Source organism: Anabrus simplex, chromosome 1, assembly GCF_040414725.1.
Source record: "Anabrus simplex isolate iqAnaSimp1 chromosome 1, ASM4041472v1, whole genome shotgun sequence".
NCBI classification, from domain to species: domain Eukaryota; kingdom Metazoa; phylum Arthropoda; class Insecta; order Orthoptera; family Tettigoniidae; genus Anabrus; species Anabrus simplex.
Genome location: NC_090265.1, coordinates 1,716,341,637 through 1,716,366,072, shown reverse-complemented (window position 1 = coordinate 1,716,366,072; position 24,436 = coordinate 1,716,341,637). Strand labels below are relative to the sequence as shown.

At 38.1% G+C, this 24,436-nt stretch overlaps 1 protein-coding gene across 3 annotated transcripts in view; it reads left to right on the top strand.

The window, feature by feature from the left end:
- The window catches only part of LOC136858714 (dihydrolipoyllysine-residue succinyltransferase component of 2-oxoglutarate dehydrogenase complex, mitochondrial), a 31,669-nt gene extending 9,402 nt beyond the window's left edge, over positions 1-22,267 (top strand). For all 3 annotated transcript variants that reach the window (XM_067138453.2, XM_067138454.2, XM_067138455.2), the window contains exon 2: positions 19,006-22,267. In XM_067138453.2, the coding sequence (XP_066994554.2) occupies positions 19,130-20,566 (1,437 nt within the window). In that variant the 5' untranslated portion in view covers positions 19,006-19,129 and the 3' untranslated portion in view covers positions 20,567-22,267. The remainder of the gene's footprint in view (positions 1-19,005) is intronic.
- The last annotated feature ends 2,169 nt before the right edge of the window (positions 22,268-24,436 follow it).

Sequence of the window (24,436 nt, the reverse complement as noted above, 5' to 3'; positions counted from 1 at the left end):
TCATGAAGTTATGTAGATAAAAATAATTGAAAAAAAGGGGGAGAGAAGAATTTTTCAAAGGTTTCTGCTACAACCATCCAACGAGGTCTCCTTTCGAGAACAATACTTTTTATGACCTTACCAGTTTAAATTAAAGAATGAAGAAGCAGGGATAATTATAATGGGAGGTTTTAATGCAAGGGTGGGTGAAAAAAAAATATCCAGTGTGTGATAGGGAAATATTAATAGAAGGAAGGGAAAATAAAGATAAAGAATGTGACAAGTATGAAGAGAAACTATTAAAAATGTTTGCAATAGAGGAATTACACATACTGAATGGTAGGTTTTGAGGGATGAAACAGTGAATTTAACTTAGTTAATTCATGAGGGAGTACTGTAGATGTAGCTATTGTATCTAGAGAGGCACTGATTTAAAGATATCAAGTTAAAGAACTAGGCAGCTTCTCATCATTTCACAGTTATTCAATTGCAGAGAAGTGAAGGAAAACCATTTTTAAGGAAAAACTACTAATGTACAGAAACACTTGGTAAGGTGTAGATGGCGAGAGGAACACAGAGATGAATTCAGAGATTATTTTAGGGGCAAAACATTTGAAATATTGAAGCTAGAGATTGAAAATATGATAAAGATTAATAACATTGAAGAAGCAATATGAATGGTGAAAAGATCAATAGAAATAGTTGCCAGTAAAATTGTTGTAATAAAGAGAATGGATAATAAGCAAAACTTGTGGTATAATGATGAGTGTAAGAGAAAGAAAACTGAAGAGATTAGGGCACTAAAGGCATACAGAAGTGCGGGATCTAAGGCATTAAGGATAGATTTCTGTAGTAAAGAAAGGAGTACAAAGATTTAATGAATGACAATAGAAATGGCAAGCCAAAGAGGTATAATTATAATAGGTATTGTAAAGAAAACTAAACTAAAGAAGTATGGAACAGAATGAACAAAATTTGTAAAGAAAAGTAGTAACCAAGCAAACATAAGAGAGGATAAGTTGATAAAGTATTTTAAGGGACTGCTAGAGGGTAATGATAATTTGAAACTGAATAAAAATGTGGATGGTATAGTTTGACATATGGAGAACACTGCCCATACTGGATGATCCATTAAGTACAGATGAAGTATTAGAGACATTTAAAAAAAAAAGGAAGGTGGTGGAGTAAATTAAGGGCTTTTAGTTGAATTACTTATGTATTTCGGAAGGAGCTAGGTAATAGATGCTGGGAATAACTGAAATATTTAACAAAATTTTTGAAGGTAGGAAAATTCCAAGATTTTGGTAAGAAGGAATAATATGTCCTATGTACAAAAGGAAGGAAGAGAGAAAGATCTGATACAAATAATTATAGGGGAATTACTTTGCTGGACGCAGTAAGATTTATACTGGGATACTGACAGAACAAGTTAACAGAGTGGAAGTGCAAATGATAAAAGCTATGTACAAAAATTGTGTTAGTAGTGTGAAGACTAGTATAGGAAAAACAAAATGTTTTAAAGTTGAAAGTGGTCTCCAACAGGGAAGTGTTCTGTCCCTCTGTCCCCCATGCTATTCACCATAAAATGGATGAAATTCATAAGAACATTAAACAGAGATTGGGAAGACAGGCAACAAAAGCCATGTTGTTTGCAGATGATATAGTGATATGAGGTGAGGATGAAACGGAAGTGCAAAAACAGGTAGAGATATGGAATCAAGAGATAGAAAAATTTGGGATGAAAGTAAGCACAGAGAAAAGTAAAACAATAATGATGACAAGGGGAAGGAAGAGGAAAGGTAAAACTGAATGTTAAAATTCTGGAAGTTTCAAGTACTTGGGAAGTGTCATCACAGAAGATGGAAAGATAACTGAGGAAATTGGGAAAAGAATACAACAAGCAAACAGCTTCTACCAGAGTGTAAGGGGTGTTTTATGGAACCAAGATGTCCCAAAGAAATGTAAGAAAGTATTACATTCAACCTGTTATGAATCTATACTAACCTATGCAGCTGGATCGTGGACTACAACAAAACGAGAGGAGAGTAGAATACAGGGAGCGGAGATTAAATTCCTAAGAGGTATCGAGGGCAAGACCATTAAAGATAGAATTAGAAATGAAGAGATAAGGAAAAGGACACGAATCTTGAAACTTTAAGACAGGATAGAAACAACAAAGCTAAAGTGTTAAAAGGGCATATGATGAGAATGGGAGAAGAGAGTGTGTCAAAAAAACCTTTTTCAGAAAAGTTAACAGGAAAGAGACCACGAGGAAGACTCCGAAAGAGGTGGAAGATTCAGCGTGGAAGTGCATAGAGAAGAGGAAAGGAAAACCGGAAGATGTACTTAGAAAAGAAGAGTGGTGGAGAGACAGGCAGCGATGGAGGTCCGTGATTCACAACCTGACCCGGGAAGCTGGAAACGGGAAATGATGACTGACAAAACTAATCATAAAATGGGTGGAGGATTATTCTGTTCTTGCTGTCTGGCCGGGCTGGGTGGCTCAGACGGTTAAGGCGCTGGCCTTCTGGCCCCAAATTGGCATGTTTAATCCTGGCTCAGTCCGGTGGTATTTGAAGGTGCTCAAATACATCAGCCTCGTGTTGGTAGATTTACTGGCACGTAAAAGAACTCCTGCGGGACTAAATTCCGGCACCTCGGCGTCTACGAAAACTGTAAAAGAGTAGTTAGTGGGACATAAAACAAATAACATTATTAGTTCTTGCTGTCTGGATTCAGAAAATGAAAGAGAACCACAGATCATATATTTATATTTAAAAAAAGAAAAGGATAAATAGATAAAGGGAAAGGGTGGTAGATTTATATATTACAGCTGTAGATTTTCAGAAAGCTTTTGATTCGGTCAACAGACAGGCTGTCGCTGCGAAGCTGGTAAGCATAGGGTAGTCAAATAAGATGATTTATGCCATAGAAGAACTGTGTGCAGCGGTGATATGTATGATTGAAGTAAAGGAAGACTTAATGGTTGGAGAGATACATTCAAGTGTAAGAGAGGGCCAAGAGCCCTAATTTTGCCACTTAATAAAGACATAAATAAATAAAGCAGGAATGTAAATTATCACCAATATTGTTCATATATTTCATTTTATATAATGAAAGAAAGGAGGATAGGACTAGCCCTTGTCTGAAGAGTGAAGAAATTCCTGGCCTGGTTTCCTGAGATGACATCTTTCTGTTCTAACATCAGTCAGTATACAAAGCAGTATGAAGAAACTGCTGAATATTGCAGATAATGAAATTTGAAAAGTAACATTAAGAAAACTAAAGTAATGGTATGTAAAAAGGGAGATAAATCAGTCAGAAAAGAAAGGTATTACCGGGCGAGTTGGCCGTGCAGTTAGGGGCGTGCAGCTGTGAGCTTGCACGGGAGACAGTGGGTTCGAACCCCACTGTCGGCAGCCCTGAAGATGGTTTTTCGTGGTTTCCCATTTTCACACCAGGCAAATGCTGGGGCTGTACCTTAATTAAGACCATGGCCGCTTCCTTCCCATTCCTAGGCCTTTCCTATCCCATCGTCGCCATGAGACCTATCTGTGTCGGTGTGATGTAAAACAAATAGAAAAAAGAAAGGTGTTGGTTAGAAGTTGTAGAATTAGAAGCAGTCAATAAAATAGAATACTTAGGAATAATATCATCTAATGGGATGTGGAATGAACAAATAAGCTAAAAGACCTATCTGTGTCGGTGCGACGTAAAACAAATAGAAAAAAGAAAGGTGTTGGTTAGAAGTTGTAGCATTAGAAGCAGTCAGTAAAATAGAATACTTAGGAATAATATCTAATGGGATGTGGAATGAACAGATAAGCTAAAATGAAAGGGATGGCCGCTATATCAGGCACGATATGTGTGGAGAGGAAGATTCATACTGCTGAATATAAGCTGCATAAAATCATTTTACATCTGCTTGTAAAATCAAGAGCACTGTATGGGGCATTGAAGAAGTTAAAAAAAAGAATTTGATGTAATAAGTCAAAAATTCTGCAAAATAATAGTTGATCTACCAGAATGCATAATAGTGAAGATATAAGTATACAAGTAGATGTGCCAGTAACTAGAAAGGTAATAAAATATTGATTAAAATTAAGGGCAAAGCAAGCGAGTGGCTGTGCAGTTCGAGTCACGTAGTTGTCAGCTTGCATTCAGGAGATGCTCTAACCTCACTTCCGGGAACCCTGAAGATGATTTTTCATGGTTTCCATTTTCACATCAGACAAATGCTGGGGCTGTACCTTAATTAAGGCCATGGCTGCTTCCTTCCCACTCCTAGCCCTTTGCTATCTCCTCATTGCTCTAAGACCCATCTGTGTTGGTGTGACATAAAGCAAATTGTATTTTTATACGTTTTAAAGAACCGGAGGGAATTATTGAATTTAGCATACCAATATCAGATGAACATTTAAATGGTGATTACTGGCCAATAAAATTCAAAAGAATGCTTCACAATAGGAGTGGTAGATTACTGGGATGGAGAGATTTGGACAAAGGTAAAAAGCTGAGCAAGGAAGTAGCAATGGAAGAGCTGCCTACATCTCTTGAGAATATGTGGGGAGACAGACTTGCTTAGGGTTAAATATCTGGGTGGAGAATATAAAACATAAATAAAAAGAGAGAAGAGTTCCATACAGTTAAATTGTTAAACAAAGAGTGGATTGCACTGGAAACAACAACGAAATGTTTCTGTATTTTTAAAAAAGTGCCAAAAAAAATACGAGCAAATAAAATGTGCTCTAAAAAAAATTAAGAGTAGGAGACATTTTGTCCTAGGATATGTAACATTATATACCATGTAGGGCAAAAGAAGAAAGTGTGATAATGTTAGAATGGATATAAACACTATTAGGTTTAAGAGTAACATTTAATATACTAACTTTATAGACGAATAGTTGTAACAAAGATAATTTAACCGAGCTCGATAGCTGCAGTCGCTTAAGTGCGGTCAGTATCCAGTATTCGGGAGATAGTAGGTTCAAACCCCACTGTCGGCAGCCCTGAAGATGGTTTTCCGTGGTTTCCCGTTTTCACACCAGGCAAATGCTGGGGCTGTACCTTAAATAAGGCCACGGCCGGTTCCTTCCCACTCCTAGCCCTTCCCTGTCCTATCGTCGCCATAAGACCTATCTGTGTCGGTGTGACGTAAAGCAACTAGCAAAAAAAAAAAAAAAAGATAATTTAATACATGTATCACGTAAATGTATTGCTATACATGAATTCTATCTCCCCAGTTTCAGGTGATTCAGAACTATTCTCTGCTAAATAACTTATCACCATTGGATTATTTTCAGCATATCTGCAGGTAACGTGCTGTCAATATTGTCAGTGAAACTTACTGTTTCCTATTGGTTTTACATCCCAATTGAGAGAGATCTGACGGTGGTGGAATAAGACAGGGGTAGGACTGGGATGTAAGAAACCATGGCCTTAATTGAGGTACAACCCCAGCATCTGCCTAGTGTAGAATGGGAAATCATGGAAAACTATCTTCAGGGCTGCTGACAGTTTAGTTCGAACCTGCCATCTCCCGAAGGCAAGCTCACAACTACAGTATGTGACTCAAACTGCGTAGCTAACTCAGTTGGTCAATGAGACACCAGCGCCGGACGGCAACTGTCTGAATTTGTCTTACAAGGGAAAATTCTGTAACTTGAGGTTCTCCAGGCTTAACAGCTCTTCATGTGTTTGACTCAGTTCTTCTGGTCCTCAATGAAAACACATGTACAATATTATCAGCGGTTTTCAAAATGATCATATGTTTTCCCAGTATCGTACAACCTCATATTGTATGTCGTACCAATCTCAGAATTATCATATGCCTGCATTGTTATTGTGAAGATTCATACTTGTCCATCCTCACCAGAATGTGTTGTTCCTCTTATACATCCACCGGGCGAGTTGGCCGTGTGGTTAGGGGCGCGCAGCTGTGAACTTGTATCCCGGCGATAGTGGGTTCAAACTTCACTGTCGGCATCCCTGAAGATGGTTTTCTGTTGCTCCCATTTTCATACCAGGCAAATGCTGGGGCTGTACCTTAAGTCCACGGCTGCTTTCTTCACACTCCTAGGCCTTGCCTCTCCCATCGTCGCCATAAGACCTGTCTGTGTCGGTGCGACATGAAACAAATTCTAAAAAAAAATATATGTATTCTTATAAATCCTAACGCCGTTGCTTCTTTCTTCCACCTTATGGAGAAGGGTTGAGGTATACAATCTTCCTTCAACATGAAGTTCAGTTTAGGAATGTGAATTTTGGAAACATTACCTCGTATAACATGTAGGAAAGAAAAGGTTTGTTCATTGCCAATGCTAGGGAACCATCATCCTGTCCCTAGAAATATATTTACTTTTATAGCAATTGGTTATTGGCTGAATTTTCTGAAATTTAGTGTCACTCTTAAAATTGAACACAGATTTTGTTACCATGTTATAGTAGAAGCCAGTCCTTTTCAGTTTAGGCTTAGTTAGTCTTGTAATTGTGAGGTTTTCAAGTCTATCAAAACTAGTGCAGGATAAATAATATTAGAAAGTGCTTGAAAAGAAAACTTTTAAACAAAGAGAACTGTGCTTTTTCTTAATGGCTTACTGAGGTCACCAAACAGTGCTACCAATTGTTGATATAAACACAGGTTTAATAACATTGTTTCTTATAGTTCCTTTACCAACTACTGTACAATAAAATCTCCATTGCTGTTAAACCAATGGTCTGACATGAAACTGTGTCCGTGCTGTTCAAGGCTACACTCTCTTCGAGAGGCTTTATGGTATGCACCCCTGACGTGTTAGAGCAGTGGGTTGCACCCAGCTTGCTGGAGCGAAGAAATGATACTAAGGATGACGTTGCAGAGCAATAACTAATATACACACAACTCATTGCAATGGAGTGTTTAGTCAACAATTGGTAATCATGTGAGGAAGTTTTGATAGACTGGGAAGAAGATAACCTCGTCATGCACGCCACACTGATTGGTGTTAGCTGAGGGAAGATCGTGTACCTTTGCCCGAAGAAGTCGAAGAAATACCTTTTGCAACTGATGTATTCTGATGTTCATGTACCCCAAGAAGATAACCTCGTCATGCATGCCACACTGATTGGTGTTAGCTGAGGGAAGATCGTGTACCTTTGCCCGAAGAAGTCGAAGAAATACCTTTTGCAACTGATGTATTCTGATGTTCATGTACCCAACGGGGATAGTTTAGCTGATTGACAGAGCTTTTCGTGGCATTGTGATTTCTCGCCCATTGAAGTGCTTTTTAATTCACGATGCTGCCAGATCAGGCCCAGTATGGTTCCTTATCTATCAGTTGTTTCCAAGTCAGTTTCCTTATTGCTCTTCTTAGACAGGTCTTTCTTCATTCACAGTAGGGCTTGGCTTTCAGTGATGTCATATCCTGGTGTCTTTTAACAAACAAACTCATTTCTAGCTTTTGTGAGCGCGATAATGGAATTTTTTTATCATTGAGCCATATTTGACCAAATAAATGGTATAAAGCCATATTTTTGGTCATATTATAATAGGTTTTAGCCATTTTCCAGGTATTATTCACATATTTGTGCCAGTTATGCCAGATAATTTTATTTCTGTTTGTTTATGTTGTTTAATTTTGTTTGAATTTTTTTTGTCTAGAGAAGTTTGAAAGTAGTGGATTTCACAAGCAGTAAAGAGTCAAAATAGAAAGGACAAACGAATGTTAGAAACATGGCCAGTTTTTTGCTTAGTGACTTAATGTAACTGTGAAACCATTAGTTGCGCAGAGGACATGCATTTTTTTTCTCAGAATCCTATTTTCTCTACAGTTGAATTCGGTTAATACTTTTCGTACTTTCATGGGAAAAAATTAGTTCGTTACATTTTTTATAGGGCAACCAATCTGCTGTAGCCAATAAGGAGGCATTCAAATTCACTTTTTTTTCTTTTTTTATAGAATTAGTAAAAGTCATCTTTTAAGCAATTTTTGGACAATATTTAATTTTCTTTACATCATATTTTGAAGTTTTGTGATAAAACTTGAGCCCTTATTCATCTGTTTATTTCCTATCTCAGTCCATTGTTTTCTTCATTTTATCACTCTTTTCCACATCTTCATTCCTTTCTATTCATTTTATGTAACACACTTCTCAGAAGTCTTATTTCTGCTGTTTGTGTTCAGTTTTCATCTGTGTTTGTCCCTGGCTGGGTGTTGGCTGCATGTGTAATTTACCTCACTGGGCTGAGTAGTTCAGAATGTAAAGTACTAGCTTTTTGAGTCCAAGTTTGCAGGTTACTTCCCAGGGCAGATGTTCGGATATATTGGCCTCGTGCCAGTAGATTTACAGGCACATAAAATAATTGTGGATCAAAATTGTGGCATCTCTGCATTTCCAAAAAATGTAAAAGTAGTTGGTGAGCCGTAAAATCACTAACATTATTATTAAAGTATTCAAGCTCTCTAGGTCTTTTTAGTAAAATTGTGAAAGTACCGAGCACGAGTCCACGCTGTTTGGATCACGTAGGTATCAGAGCTTGCATTTGGGTACGAATCCCACTGTCACCAGCCCTGAAGATGGGTTTCTGTGGTTTCCTATTTTCACACCAGGCAGACGCTGGGGCTGTATCTTAATTAAGGCTAGAGCCCTGCACAGATATCCATGAAGTTATTGTCTTGGCAGATGCAAACTCTGGTAGTGCAGATAATTTTACTGATAATTTCTAAATAATGATGTTTATTGATTTTCACTATGGTATACTCTAGAAATCTTGACAAGTTGCAGTTGTTTTTGCTTTTGGTGAGGCAACTCTTGACATTGCTGTGGGAGAATGGTGATATATCAGAGTGTTCGAGTCCATAAATTCGTAAATCTGACCCAAGCCTTACTGGTTCCTGCCCAGAATTAGTGAAAGGTAGGAACAAGGTTTCTGGAAGAGAACAGCTCAATATGCGTGTAGTTGTCGTAAGAGGAAATCCCTCATAAACCTGTCACAGTAGGAGGCTGGTGCTGGGTATCAGGCCTATAGTATTATGTTAACAGATCTATCCATTTCAATACGTTGAGTGTAATATAGTTAAATAGTTACAATATCTGCGGTTAACCATTTGCGGGTATGGATGAAGGAAGTGCAGATACTGATAATATTTTGTATATCCGCTTAAAACTCTGCTACATCCTTCCCGCTCCTAGATGTTTCCTCTTCTATTATCGCGATAAGGCCTATCTGTGTCGTAATTATGTAAAGCAGATTGCTTTAAAAAAAGTGATATTACCAGTATGTCACCCCAGTGAGACAGCAGGCTCATCAGTTGCATTGTCACATTATTATTTTCTTTACCTTATTAGAAGTGAATTCAAGTGACATTTTCATTGGCTTCTCACCAAGGCAGCCACAGCTCATGCATGTGGGATTCTTGAAAGGAAAAGTCGCATCCCTAAAGTTCGGTAGAAATCCTATTTCTATGATAACAGTATCGGCAGTTGTACGAAGGCTATGCCGAAAGTTTTTAGCAGCCCGTAAACCATAATTCTGAGGACAGTGGGATTCTTTTCATTTGAAAGAGCGATGTTTCTTGACCTTAGAACATGCACGCACAACCCCTCCCAGCGGTGGTTCCTCAACAGCACGGGAAGAAAGCACAGTCGGTGCTGAGTCACACACTGTGCAAGATGGATCTATCGTGCCGCTATTTTCACGCAATGAATTTTTTATGGTTATAAAAATAATTTAAGTGCCAAAGAATGCCATTCTTCTTTGCTGCGTGTTTTTGGTGAGGCTTCCCTTTTTAGGGCCACAGTTGGAAATTGGTTTTGCGAGTTTTCATGGGGTCGGCTGTTAATTGAAGATGAATCTCGTCCCGGTCATCCAGCAACGGCTGTGACTCAGGAAGACGTTGATGCTGTGAGGAAAATGATCAAAGAAGATCCGCATCTTACATTTTGTGACATTGAAGGGACCCTAAATATTGGGTCAAGAGCAGTGCAGACCATCGTTCACAATATTTAGGTCTTGCCAAGAGATGTACCCTTTGGGTGCCACATTCCCTGACCCCTGACAGAAAGCCAAAAGGAGGCGAGAGTGGACTGGTGTCGTTTCATGCTAGAAAAATTTGATGGAGGGCAGTCCCAAGACACCTACATTATCGTCAGAGGTGATGAAACATGGGTGTACCATTTTGACCCTGAAACGAAGAGACAGTCTTCTGTATGGTGCTTTCCAGAGGAGGAACTACCCACAAAAGTTTGAAGTCGGAGCTCTGGAAAGATGATAGTGGCAACTTTTTTTTTTTTTTTTTGCATAAATGGGGCATCCCACCTCTGTGACCTTGGACAAAGTTGTACAGTCAATGCTGAATGGCACGGGAATGATTGCCTTCCCAAAGTCCTGACCACATGGAAGATGCCTTCCCAAAGTCCTGACCACATGGAAGTCACAGCGTCTGAAGTCCAAAGAGTGGGCACCTTCGGCACCTTCTGCTGCACCACAACAGTGCATCTGCACACAGGGCTGCCAGAACAATTGACTTTTTGGAAAAGGAAAAAGTGCGAGTGTTATCTCATCCCCCATATTTTCCTGACCTGGCCCCGTGTGACTTCTTTGTTCCCTAACGCCAAGGAAAAAATTGGTGGGCAGAGGTTTTCGTCAGATGAAGAGGCCATTACAGCGTACGAGAGTGCACTAAGTGACATCCCAAAAGAAGCTTGGACTGAGACGTTTTCTAAGTGATTTCAGAGAATGGAATAATGTATACATGCTAATGGAGAGTGTTTTGAAAAGTTGTAATTGTTTTGCAAAAAAATATTCCTCACACACTGCTAAAAACCTTTTGAAATAGTCCTATAAAACTACAAGATTTGCTTGTTTTTTCTTTATGGTCTTTAGTTCATTTTCAGTTGTTATAAATATTTAATGGTTGTAGTGGAGATGTGGTATTTACTCATGATAAATGTTGGATGTAGTTTTTACCACAAACTGATTGACAAATTAATAACTCTTATCAGTAAATAAAATAAAAGTAATGTATATAAATCGCAGTGCAGTGACTGCAACTCAGTTTACTTTGGTCATACAGGACAAAAGAACATGTCATATCATCGAAATTATATAAACTCAATGAGTTGCAGTTCATTAAACACTTTTTTAACGAACAATCTTTCCTTTAACCGAGATCAAAATCTCAAAATGCTTCATATTGAAACAACGGTTCCAAATTAATTTCTGTGAGCTTGCATCCGGGAGATAGTAGGTTCGAATCCCACTATCGGCAGCCCTGATAATGGTTTTCCGTGGTTTCCCATTTTCACACCAGGCAAATGCTGGGGCTGTACCTTAATTAAGGCCACGGCCGCTTCCTTCCAACTCCTAGGCCTTTCCTATCCCATCGTCGCCATAAGACCTATCTGTGTCGACGCGACGTAAAGCCCCTAGCAAAAAAAAAATTAATTTCTCTAGAAATACTAGTGTGTCAACCAAGAAACATGTAACTTATGATATACGAACAGAGTTCCTTTCCTGACCGTTCTATCGGCAATAAATCGTTCAATTCCACTGCTTACTTTATTTCTGCTGCTTGACTTTCCTCTATGTTTTTAATATTTATTTTTAATTGTATGTTTTTGATATTTTAATGTACCTTAGTTTGTGGAGTCTGTATTATGTAAAAAATATTAGCATAATTTTCTGTTGTGTTTGTAGGCTTAGAATGACTTAATAAAGTCTGAACTTAATTCCCTAAGTTGGATTAATTTGTGGTAAAAACTACATCTAAAACTTTTCGTAACAGTTGATTTTGTACTTCGTGATATTAAAACATTGTAAAGTTGTTGCCTGTTATTTATATCCACTAAGAAATGTTGAATTACTTATTCATTCACTTCCTAAATACTTGAAGTTCTTGTCAGTAACTCTGTCTCTAATTTCTGTTGCTCATTTTCGTTCGCACTTTCCTTTTACTTATTTCCTCTGTCTTTTCTGTACACTGGTTCTCATTTTTTTACCTTCTTGTTTACTGCATTAAGCTGTTCTTGAAGTTCTAACCCTTTCCCTAAATTCTAACTATACATACATCTTTATAGACTGTTATGCCTTTCAGCATTCAGCCTCTGTGAATTTACTAATTGCCATCACAATCCCCTACTAGCTCTGTGGCCTTGTTTATTCTATACCTCTTATCTTTAAATTGTTAGAAACTTGAGTCTAACTATTATCATTTCTGTCTGTCTCTACTTCTCTTACTGTCCATAACAGAGTCCATTATTCTTCTAGGTAACTTATTCTCATCCATTTGCCTCACATGATCCCACCACTGAAGCTGGCTTAGGTGTACAGCTTCATCCATAGAGTTCATTCCTAACTTATACTTTATCCCCTCATTCCAAATATCCTCCATCCATTGTTCCCATTGGTTTGTACCAGCAGTCATTCTTGATACTTTCATGCTTGTTACTTCTAATTTATAAATATATTGCCCAGCTTTCACTTCAGTAAAGCAAAGTTTGTATGAAAACAGACCGATACTGAGCGAGTTGGTCGTGCGGTTAAAGGTGCTCAGCTGTGAGCTTTCATGGGAGAGATGGTGGGTTCGAACCCCACTGTTGGAAGCCTTGAAGATGGTTTACCTTGGTTTCCCATTTTCATACATTGTTCTTTAAGGCCACAGCCACTTCCTTCCCACTCCTATCCCTTTCCTATTATTGCCACAGGACCTATCTTTGTCGGTGCGACGTAAAGCAAAAATAAAGAATACCAGACCAATGTAAAGCTAGTTTCATCCAGGAGTTGACTTACTGAATACTGTTAATCACAACTGCAAGCTCACTGCATTAGCTTTACTGCACTTTGATTCGATCTCACTCACTATACAACCATCCTGGGGAAAAAAAAACACATCCTAAATAGTTGAAATTATCTACCTCTTCCAGCCTTGTATCCCCAGTCTTACATCAGTTCTCTTGGATTCCTTACCTACTGAAATCAAGTTAGTCTTGGAAAGGGTAATCTTCATACCATATTCATTGTACCTATTTTCAAGTTCCCAAGATATTAAACTGCAGACTTTCAGCACAATCTGCCATTAAGACCGATTAATCAGCATGGCTAACCTGCTTACTACATTTTCACCATGTAAATTATGAACAACAAAGGTGAAAGATTACTGCCTTGTCGAACCTCTGTAAGTATCTTGAACAAAGAATTCATTCTACCATCAATTCTCACTGCAGCCCAATTGTCACCATAAATGCCTTTGATTGATTTTAATAATCTACACTTAATCCCCTAGTCCCTCAGTACAGCAAATATCTTTTCCTTTGGTACTCGTGTCTTATGCCTTCCCTAGATCTACGATACAAATATAATTGTATATTCCTCTTGTAGCAGTTTTCAGTTACCTGGCGCATACTGAAAATTTGATCCTGACAGCTCCTCTGTGATTTTCATCCAACTTCCTCTCAACCACTGATCACACCCTCTACAAAAACCCAATGAACACCTTGACTGTTATATTGATCAATGAGATACCTCTATAGTTGTTGCAGTCCTTCCTGTTCCCTTGCTTCTAGATAAGTGCAATATTACTGCTTTTGTCCAATCAGCATGTACCTTACTAATACTCCATGCTAATCTTATTTCCCTGTGAAGACATTTCATCCCTGCATTCCCACTATATTTAATGTATTCTTGCTGCTTTGTGACAGTCGAGTTTGCTTATCACCCTTTCCACTTCCTCTAGTGTAATTCCACCTACATCATTGTCCTTCTCCCCACGAGCCTGGTTGTTTATGACGTCACCTGGAAGATTTCCTTTTATGTTGAGATGATGTTCAAAATATTCCTTCCACTTGCCCAGTGATTCCCTGGAATCTATTATGAGTACCGAAAATACTATTAATTTCCTTTTTTTCTCTCTCCCTCCCTTTCTACAATTCTTTATTACTGTGCAGAAAGGTTTCCGTGCTACGTGACCTAATCTTTCCAGGTTATTACCAAAATCTTCCCACGACTTCTTGGAATCAGTAACTTTGTTTCTTTCATTCCCTGTCTTCATCAGTCCGTGTTTGGAGCCCATTCTGATATGCCTTTTTCTTAACTAGCTGCTCTCACTTCATCAAGATTCTACTTTTTCCCATCTTTACACACAGTTGTTCCTAAGCATTCCCTTGCTGTTTCTACTATAGCATCTGTATGCAACCCATTCCCTTCCTGTATCCTGAACCTGCTTACTGTCCTTTGTCACAAATTAAACATATGTACTTCTAATTTCGTCATCCTGGCGATTTATTACCTTTATTCGTGTGCAGACGTCCGTTATGCTTTGTACCAAACTTATGTGTACAAAAAATTGATTGGTTCAATCCACAAGAGACTGAAACATCTCAACCTTTTATTGACGACATCAAGGCCTACATTACCCAGGATACAGAAGATGGCATCATTGCAGATTGCCATTGGGAAAGATTGAAGATCAACTAGGAGACGTGGTGGTGGAATGTAGAGTTAACCCTAAAAAATAAAAGGGAATTATCGTATTGGTGAACTCAATTAATTATTCCTATAGTTGTTGCTATAGCTCCAATGGTGCCTGTTGAAGGTCAAGGTCTTGGATTAACAAGGTGGTATGGGTGATTTGAATGTGTTACCATAGGTAGTTCAGAAGGCACTAAAGAAGAAAAAAGTTGCTTTCAAAGAGTGGTGGAAGTCCAGGAACAGCCTAGAAGGATTGCAGCTTAAGTTGAGATACAAGGCAGCTAAGAAATCAGCAAAACTGATTGTGGCCAAAGCTAAACAAGAGTGTTCAAGGATTGTATGAAGGCCTACGTACTCCAGAAGGTGTGAGCCAGATCTATAAGATTGCTGCCCAGCATGAAAAGCGTTCCAGGGATATCATTGCCACAAAATATATCAACAGAACAGATAACCTACTCATAAATGAAACCGAGATAAAACACCGTTGACAGGAATATTTCACTGAGTTGCTAAATGAAGAATTTCCCAGAGACATAGCGGTTCCTCAATGTCATGTGCAGGGCCCTGTGCCTATGTTCACCCCAGCCGAAGTTCAGACAGCTGTGTCAAAAATGAAGAATAGCAAAGCAGTAGGACCTGATGACATTCCATCTGAGCTGTGGAAGGTTCTGGGTACTGAAGGAATTGATTGGCTTACTAGGATGTTTAATAAGATCTTCGCTGGCGCACCCATGCTGGAGCAATTTAGCTAGAGCTACCTTGTGCCTATCTTCAAGCATAAGAGAGGTGTTAGAGAATGCGGGAGCTATAGAGGCATTAAACTCGCCGCACACACACACTAAAAATTTGGTAACGTGCCATTGTCAATCGCATCAAGAAAATTACAAACATCCATAGGAACCAGTGTGGCTTCACAAGTGGAGTCTCGACTAGTGATGCAATTCAAACTCTCCAAATACTGATGGAGAAGCATTGTGCACTTCACAATGATCTCCACATGGTTTTCATTGATTTAGAGAAAGAGTTTGATCACGTTCCTAGGGAAATTGTTTGGACTGCACTTTGACACCAAAATGTTCCAGAGGAGTATGTGAAGTTGATCCAGAATGTACGTCCATCCTTCTACAAAAGTAAAGTCTAGTTCTAGTATCTCTGCGAACTTCCCTGTTGAGGTTGGTGTTCATCAAGATTCAGCTTTGAGCCCAATCTTATTCAATATAGTTATTAACTACCTCACAGAACAACTGATGACACAACTACCATGGACCCGTCTGTACTCACACACCATCGTCCTAGTTGGTGTAACACGTGAAGAGGTCGAGGCAGCCTTAGAACTTGGAAGCAAAGCTTTGGAGACAAATGTACTGAGAATAAGCCGTAAGAAGATGGAGTAGTGTTCTGTAACGTTGTCAAGCCGGAAGTTCAACATCCACTCAATACAGTTTTCTTAGCGGGTGAACCACTGGCAATGATGAATAAATTCAAATACCTGGGCTCAATTATTACCACCAATATAGATGTTGATTCCCATAGGGAATCTGAAATATTTGTTCCAAATGAGTAAATTTTTGATACCAATATAAATGGTCCATTATTGGACATTATAAATTTTCCAGCTAACTCATTCCTGGTTGCCGGCGTTTTTCCCCCGTCTGCTAGGCTGGGCTCATCAGTTGGTACCTAGCACACCTACCAAGACGCATGTCTAGTAGTGCATGCCGTGGAGGCCACTGCGTAAGCTAATTGTAGCCACCGGCAGTGCCAATGCACTATGAGAGACTTAGTCTCATTATCAAAAATTGATGCCTGCTTATCAAACTTTACTATGACGAGGGGAGGAATTCTTTCGCTTCCGTGTGCATTGCAACACAGTACAATGACCCCACCCCCACCCTTGTACGATTTACCGGCTGGCACTTTCTCCTTTAAAACCGTAAGACCGTTTCAGCTCGGCATTAAAAGAAAGCAATGCAGTTTCATCGGCAATGACAATATTGTTCGGTGCCTACGAATTGATTATATGAGCCACGCTTTTCCGTCAGCTGCCGGCATCGCCAGTATTCGCGGATTCTGTTTCTCCGCACACTGCCTGCTGCGTGATATTACGATGTTCCTTAAAAATGTTGAATACAAAAGAATTCCGATTTCACTCGAACTTGGCAATTATGAAGCACACTGTAGACGCACCGAAGTGTGTGAAAGTGCAGAAAGCTAACTACCCCTGCACGTTCCGGAAGACGCGTTCTGTCATGACACGGAATAAATTTTGAATTTAAATGATTCTGTAACATACTGTTGTTTTAAAATGTAAAGGCAGTTTTGAATTATTAAGTCTGAATTTCTGTAATGGGGCCGACATTGTACTTTGAATGACGAATTATCCGTATTTCGAATTAAACAATTCAAATAACGTGCAAAACCGTATCTCATATTTTCGGGAACAAGAGTTTCTTCGAATTAGACGGGGTTTTGAATTAACCGATTTCGAATTACTGAGGTTCTACTGTACTTTCTTTTCTTCCATAAGCCCTTCTAATATTGATAGCTCCCCATTGAATTCCATTTTGTTTGTCAATCTGTTTCCAAGGAGTCCCTCGCCTGTCAAATGTGAGTGGGACTCTGTACAACATTCTGAGCATGCTCTGTGAAAATTTGTCAAAGTAGGATGCTACCCTTACACATAGTTCAGGTGAGGATCTCTCCTGTAACGGGTTAGGGATTAACAGTGGATTGTATGTCCTAGCCGCCTGGGCACAAGGAGGGCCATGACACAGAATATATCCAAGATGCCCACTCCCATTCCATGGCAACTGGTATCCCGACTCTCGGGACCACCCTAGACCACTCAGCCCTTGCCCGTGGTTCATGAACTACGACGTGACTACAGTAACCCACACCAAATTCTAACCAAAAATTCAAAATCAAATCACAGTACCATTAGCAAATAATATTGTACTCAACATTGCCTAAATCGGTTAATGACGGTTAATTTTCCATACTCTCAAAGCTAGCCCATATTTTGTTTCATAATGAAAATGAAATCCAATCTTATTTTTCCACATTTGAAACCAAGCTATTCTTCTTAAAGATCCACCTTTTCTTTGGCTCTTCCTTTGTAACTGATAATTTAGTGTTATATGGATAACAGTCCAATTTTTAAACTTTTCTTCAGGAAATCTATACCTGCCCTACATTGGGTGCTTTTTCCTTGGCAGTAAATGAAATGTATATATATAATAAGAGTTTGTCTGTACATTGCTCAGAATTCGAAAATAATGGTATTTCTGTATGTATGGATGCGCATCACGAGAAAACGGCTGAAGAGAATTTAATGAAAATTGGTATGTGAAGTCGAATAAGTCACTACAATCTTGGCCATAAATAATTTTATTAATGCTGAGTGGAATATGTAGTTAGGGGAAGGCCAAAAATTTAATTCTCGAATGATTATATTATTAGTAGTCCTATCGATAAATACTACATAACTAAAGTTATATAGAAATATATTTATGTCTTGTACATTTTTACCATACCAGCTATGATAACGGAGATATTCATGAATTTGTATTTTTAGAGTTAGAAGGAAACTCAATCTGAAGGCCTACAATAATCGAAAGCTCATAAAATTGATAAACAGTAACATTAGAAATATATTTATGTCTTGTACATTTTTACCATACCAGCTATGATAACGGAGATATTCATGAATTTGTATTTTTAGAGTTAGAAGGAAACTCAATCTGAAGGCCTACAATAATCGAAAGCTCATAAAATTGATAAACAGTAACATTACATGGTCCATTGTTTGTTGTGATATTCTTTGTCTGTTATGCTGCCACTCATCTTACCAAATATAACAGTATGCCTGAATATTGGCGGGAAGTAGCTGGGGAGTTAGATAACTTTCTTCTTTAGCATGCAATTCCTCTGGTTCATACATATTCTGATACTGCTGATACGTAACACAGTAGTTCTTCACAGTATTCTAGCTATTCGATCCCTACTCTGAGGCGGTGATTGAAATGAGCAGTGTGCAATCTTAACAGAATAATAGCATAGAGTGGCAGCGTAGTACTGTTCGTTAAAAGTAAGAAAATTTGTGGTTTCATTTAATCGCAACATTCCTACTGACATCATTGTAATGACCTGTGTTGATTTCAGTTGGAAAAAAGACCAGTCTTTCTGAGGTTGTAAAAAGGCAGGTGAAGAGTGAATGTCTGCCATTATAATGAAAATTCTCCAACTTGATTGTGACTGATGGTAGGCAAGAGGGCCTACCATTACAATGAAAATTCCCATTTCCTAACAAAGTCTTCACATGAGAAAGGACGTAGGGTGACTTCCCCGTCACGTTTTTCGGATAATGTTAAGAGCTATGCAATTTAAGTGAATCTTACTAACAACCTGTTCACTACTAAACCTAAAATTCTGTAGCGAAGCACAGGTTCATCAGCTAGTTAAAACTAATCTAGACTTGTAGTTGGACATGTTTATAGCATATCCTTTTTTATGTTGATTTTGTTCCAGGAAGTTATGTCCATTATGCGGGGCTTAATAATTTTTCTTTTTTTTCCCCACAGGTCAGAGTAATAACTTACATCACCCGTCAGAGTGGTTGAATGACTAGAACAGCTTCAGCCAGTGATTGTTCTACTTAGGTTGTTACCTGAAGAAGGGAGTTGATATATACGTTCCAGCGTAATAATGGCTGGAATGCTTTCATTTTCTTCCCGAGGTATACCTCGGAATGTGCTAAGGTTAACATCTACCATATTTGGAGCTGAATGTGGTCGAATAACACTGCATACAAGATCGTCGCATCAAGGACAGGTCAAACTCAGCTGGAGTGGACAGCCAGAAAGAGTACTCTCGCCAGGCCTGCATCTAAAACAGATTATCAGGATAAATTTATTTCATTCAAGTGCTACCCTGTGTGATGAAAGTAAGATTATAACTGTTCCTCAGTTTGCTGAATCTGTGTCAGAGGGAGATGTGAGGTGGCAGAAGAAAGTGGGTGATAGCGTAGAAGAAGATGAAGTTGTCGCAGAGATTGAAACAGATAAGACCTCTGTCCCTGTGCCCTCGCCAGCAGCAGGAATTATTGAAGAACTTTTTGCAGAGGATGGAGCTACTGTTAAAGCAGGAGCTAACCTATACAAACTTAAAATTACAGGTGCAGCTGCTGCAAAACCCAAAGCTGCACCAGCCGAAGCAGCTGCTCCACCACCATCTGCTGCAGCACCACCACCACCTCCCCCACCTCCTCCTCCTCCTGCGACTGCCCCACCAACCTGTCCAGCGCCGCCTCCCCCACGTCCACCGCCGTCACAGCCCTCCTCTACCCATCCTCCCCCCATCGCAGCTATCCGTCATGCCCAGTCTCTGGAAGCAGCTGTGGTGAAAGTACCACCTGCCGATCCAACCAAAGAAATTTCTGGTACTCGCACTGAGGTGAGAGTCAAAATGAACCGCATGCGCCAACGTATTGCACAGCGTCTGAAAGAAGCTCAAAATACGAATGCAATGCTTACTACCTTCAATGAGATAGATATGAGTAATATAATTGAATTTAGGAAAACTCATTTGGAGACTTTTCAGAAAAAACATGGCATGAAGTTTGGTTTTATGTCTGCTTTTGTAAAAGCTTCTGCTTATGCTCTTCAAGATCAGCCTGTTGTGAATGCTGTGATTGATGGTAATGAGATTATATACCGTGATTATATAGATATTTCTGTAGCTGTCGCTACACCGAAGGGACTGGTCGTTCCAGTATTACGAAATGTAGAAGGTATGAATTATGCAGACATTGAATTAGGTATTGCTGCACTGGGCGAGAAGGCTCGTAAAGGTACTCTAGCAGTAGAGGATATGGATGGGGGAACCTTCACTATCAGTAATGGTGGAGTGTTTGGTTCTCTAATGGGAACACCGATCATTAATCCTCCACAGTCAGCCATCTTGGGTATGCATGCTATATTTGATAGGCCTGTTGCTATTAAAGGACAAGTTGTGATTAGACCAATGATGTATGTTGCCTTGACTTACGATCACCGTCTTATTGATGGTCGGGAAGCTGTTCTTTTCCTGAGAAAAATCAAAGCCGCTGTAGAAGATCCTAGGATTATGTTCCTTGGCCTCTAGCTTAATTAATTTATTTATATTAAACTGTCACGAATATGTGCGGTTAAAGATGGAGCTTCTAATGGACAGAAATTCCACAACTTTCTAGTACATTATAGAGCAAGTTGATGGCAAAACTCATTGAGATAAATAGCAAAAGGTGTATTTATTTATGAACAGATTGTGAAAGTGGATACAGATGGTGCTTTCAGTATTTTCTTCAAAAGATGGGAAATTAGGAAATGGTGGTATGTATAGGGTGTCTGAGGAAACACTGAATTCTCATAAAATAAATTGAATTGGAAGAAATTACTTCCAGTTGAATTCAAAACTGTAGTGACCACATTCCTTTGAGTTATTACTTGACGGCAATGGAAAATAACTTTACTCATATAGTAAAACACACTACTATTATTATTATTATTATTATTATTATTATTATTAAATATCTTTCAAAGAACATGCTATCATATTTTACAAGGCATCTTTGTAAGTGATCATACAATTCTAAGTAATCTGGTTGAACATTGCCATTGTTACTCAATCAGAATAATGAATCCTTGCAGCTTAAATTCAATCAAACTTTAGTGATAATTTCACTTGCAGTTACTTAGTTGGATTATCTCATATTTTGTCACTGTTTCATTTTCACTAGTTATGGATTAATGAATAAGTGAAGGAAAGGGGAAGGATTTTTTTTTTAAGGTTCTAACTTTTTAGCATGAAGAGGAACTGGGTTATATGAGAGTTGCTTATGATGTGAAGTGTAAGAGTAATAACATTTCTATATTGTAATGGAAAGTATGGTGGTCAGCATCCTTGTTACTGTATGAAAATGTAGGAAGTTCATAATTTTTCATTCCTGTGGCCTTTCATTAATAGGAGTATTGATTGATGCTGATTATTACAAGCATTACTCAGGTGTGTGAAGCAGCTTCAGTGGAATTTATACCTAATTACTGATAATCTGTATCTTCTCTCTGTATCCACTTCTGCAATGTTTTGTTCAAGTCTTTTCTTTGATAGTATTTATTTTACTGCTAATGACTCAAAAGTAGGCTTCCTTTTTTAATGTACATCAGTATATTTTTCAGGCAAAACTGCAAAGAAATTGCTGTGAGCAGTATATTTTATGTTTTTTACCATGAGAGGCAAGGGGATGTATTGGAAATTATGTTTCAAAATGCTTGAATTAACATATTTTATTGTTCAAATTTCGGCATCTCTGTGGGCTAACCGTTCATGGGTGATATTATTACCAATGAAACTGTAGGTTCTTTATTGTTGAGCCAAATCATGGTGATGTAAGATATAAATCTTTCTATGCTATGTAACTTATTAGATTGTCTCATTGCTGTGAATAGTGTACGATAGTTATAAAAATTATGCTGGTTGAGGGCTTTTCGGTTAAGTAATCAAGATTTGATGTGTTATTTTGAAAATGTCGCCCTTAGATATATATTGTTTAAAAATACTACCTACTGTATATATTTAAAGATGTTTAATTTTGTTATCACTTAAAATTGCGATGGAGGAAGGTGAGAAAAGAAGAAATATATATGAATTTTTGAATTCATGAAAATGATAAATACCATAAAACAACTGAGATTAAATATGAATACATTATGAAAATGCTGTCATCTTTGGGTATGTAGACACAACTGTTGAAATGAAGATGTATAGTGTTTGTGTTACACGTGATAAATGATTTTTTTAAGTCTATGTTGTCTTATTCCTTTAGCTTGTCCAACATATCTTGTTCTTTAAGTAAGGCAGCCAGAATTTAGGACACCCCATATATCATGAGATGAAGATAGAATGGAACAGTAATCCTCAGTGTTTCTACTGTAGAACTTGGTTAATTTGAACTGTTTAAATTTGAATGTTTCATGCGGTCCCTCAGCTTTCCTATACAACAGTGTTTAAGATTTATGTTTAATTCAGAGTAACTTATTTTTTAAACAAGCTTAAGGGTGATGAAACACTGCCTGGAAGGAAGAGGAAATGGTGTAGAATTGCGCTGATGTTGGAAACAGAAGTAGAGTTGTTGTGAAGCTAAGAAAATGTTCAATCTCTTGAGTTTCGGTGATTGGGAATATCTGTTCATTATGATTAAACCCAGAACCCCATGTGGAGTTGATTGACAGCTGTCAGTAGATGACGTGAGACATTATATACTGCCTACCGAAGGCCTGGAAATTGAAATTGAAGTATGAGGATAGTTGGTGAAACATCAGTTAATTTTAGATTGATTGAGTGACAGCAGCTAGGCTTTGCTACTGAGGAACTACAAAATGGAAGTACAGTGGAATCTCGATATCTCGAATCACCTCGGGAGCCAAATTTTATTTTGAGTTATCAAAATTTCTAAATAAAGAGAATACTGTTTTTGAGCATGTATAGCACGTAATTGAATCATGCGTATCTATGGGCTTATACTGAATACATTACTTTTAACAGAATTTAAAAATATACAAAGAAACTCTATTTTACGGCATCCCTTTAATTATAACCCTTATTATAGTATCTTTTTAGAAGACAGGATAAAGAACATAACAGTAGTGAAACAAGAAACATACTTTTGTTAACACCTTTGGAAAAAAAACTGTTAGTCTCTTCTGTTTTTACTGTTAACCTTTCCTCCCTTCGCATTGAAACGTCTCGTTAATACCACGCAGCCGAGATTTGTAAATGGAGTTTGTTATCCACGACTTCGGGGGGTTGCTTTCGTAAGTGACCGGTAATTAATTCACATGTAAAATTAATTCACTCTTGATCATTAGAAGTTTTAATTTTTCTGTTCCTGTCATATTAACACCCAACATCATTGTAACCCTTTCTATAACTGTTTCTCACAAACCACAAATGAAGTATTGCACAGTTTTAATGTTGCACAAAATTTGAGTTACAGGGTATTTTTTGCTTCAAGGGTGAAAATGTTTGTTTCGAGAAATTCGTAGAAACGAATTGCGGGTAATAGAAAAATACGAGTGAAGAATAGGACAAATTGCTGGGAAATTTAGGTTACTTTGAGATACTGAAAATTCGAGCAATGGAGGTTCAACTGTAATTATCTATTGTAGTTAATAAACTAGAAGAATTTGCACTTATCTGCAGATAAATACAAAGAAGCAATGCAAAAATACCTGTGTTTTAAACCTGTTGTGGTTATGTGATTTTTTCAGTGTTTTTTATGATACAATGCCATGATCAGTTTTATGGTCCTATTGTTTTGCCATATTCTGCTTTCATGCCATTTTAGTTCTACATTTGGGTAAGTTCAGTGTGCATATTTTTTAATTTTGATTTTGTGGTCAAGTAGAATTATTTTCTGGACCCTTTAGGTTTGAATTAACCAAGTTTTACTACTATAAATGTGTATTCATATCTCTTTACTGCAATTTCAGTTCATAAGGTATTCTTATGAATTCTAAAAATAGCAATCAAGAGTAATCTACTGTCCAAGAAATTTGCATAACATCGGAACTGAATCAAGGCACATCTTGTAGACAAGGTATGACTCACTGCGATAGTGTACGATGGTTTTGAAAAGTGGGTATGATGTCTGAAATAGACCATGCTAATTGCCAGACGTTGGATGTACAATTTCGTCGCCATAAGACTTATCTGTGTCGGTGTGATGTAAAGCCACTAGCAAAAAGAGAAGTACAATTTAACATAGGGTGCATCATTGTATACAAGGAACGTAACTAAGCTGTAACAAAATAGACTTGTAAAACTAGTTAGTGGGATGAAATCAATAACAAAATAGAACTAAGTGTTGTCTCATGAAAATTGAAGGTCTTCTAGTCAAACACATGCCTTTTCAAAAAACACGAAATAGGTACGGTAGCAACATCACCTGTAGATACAAAAATAATTTTTAAAGCT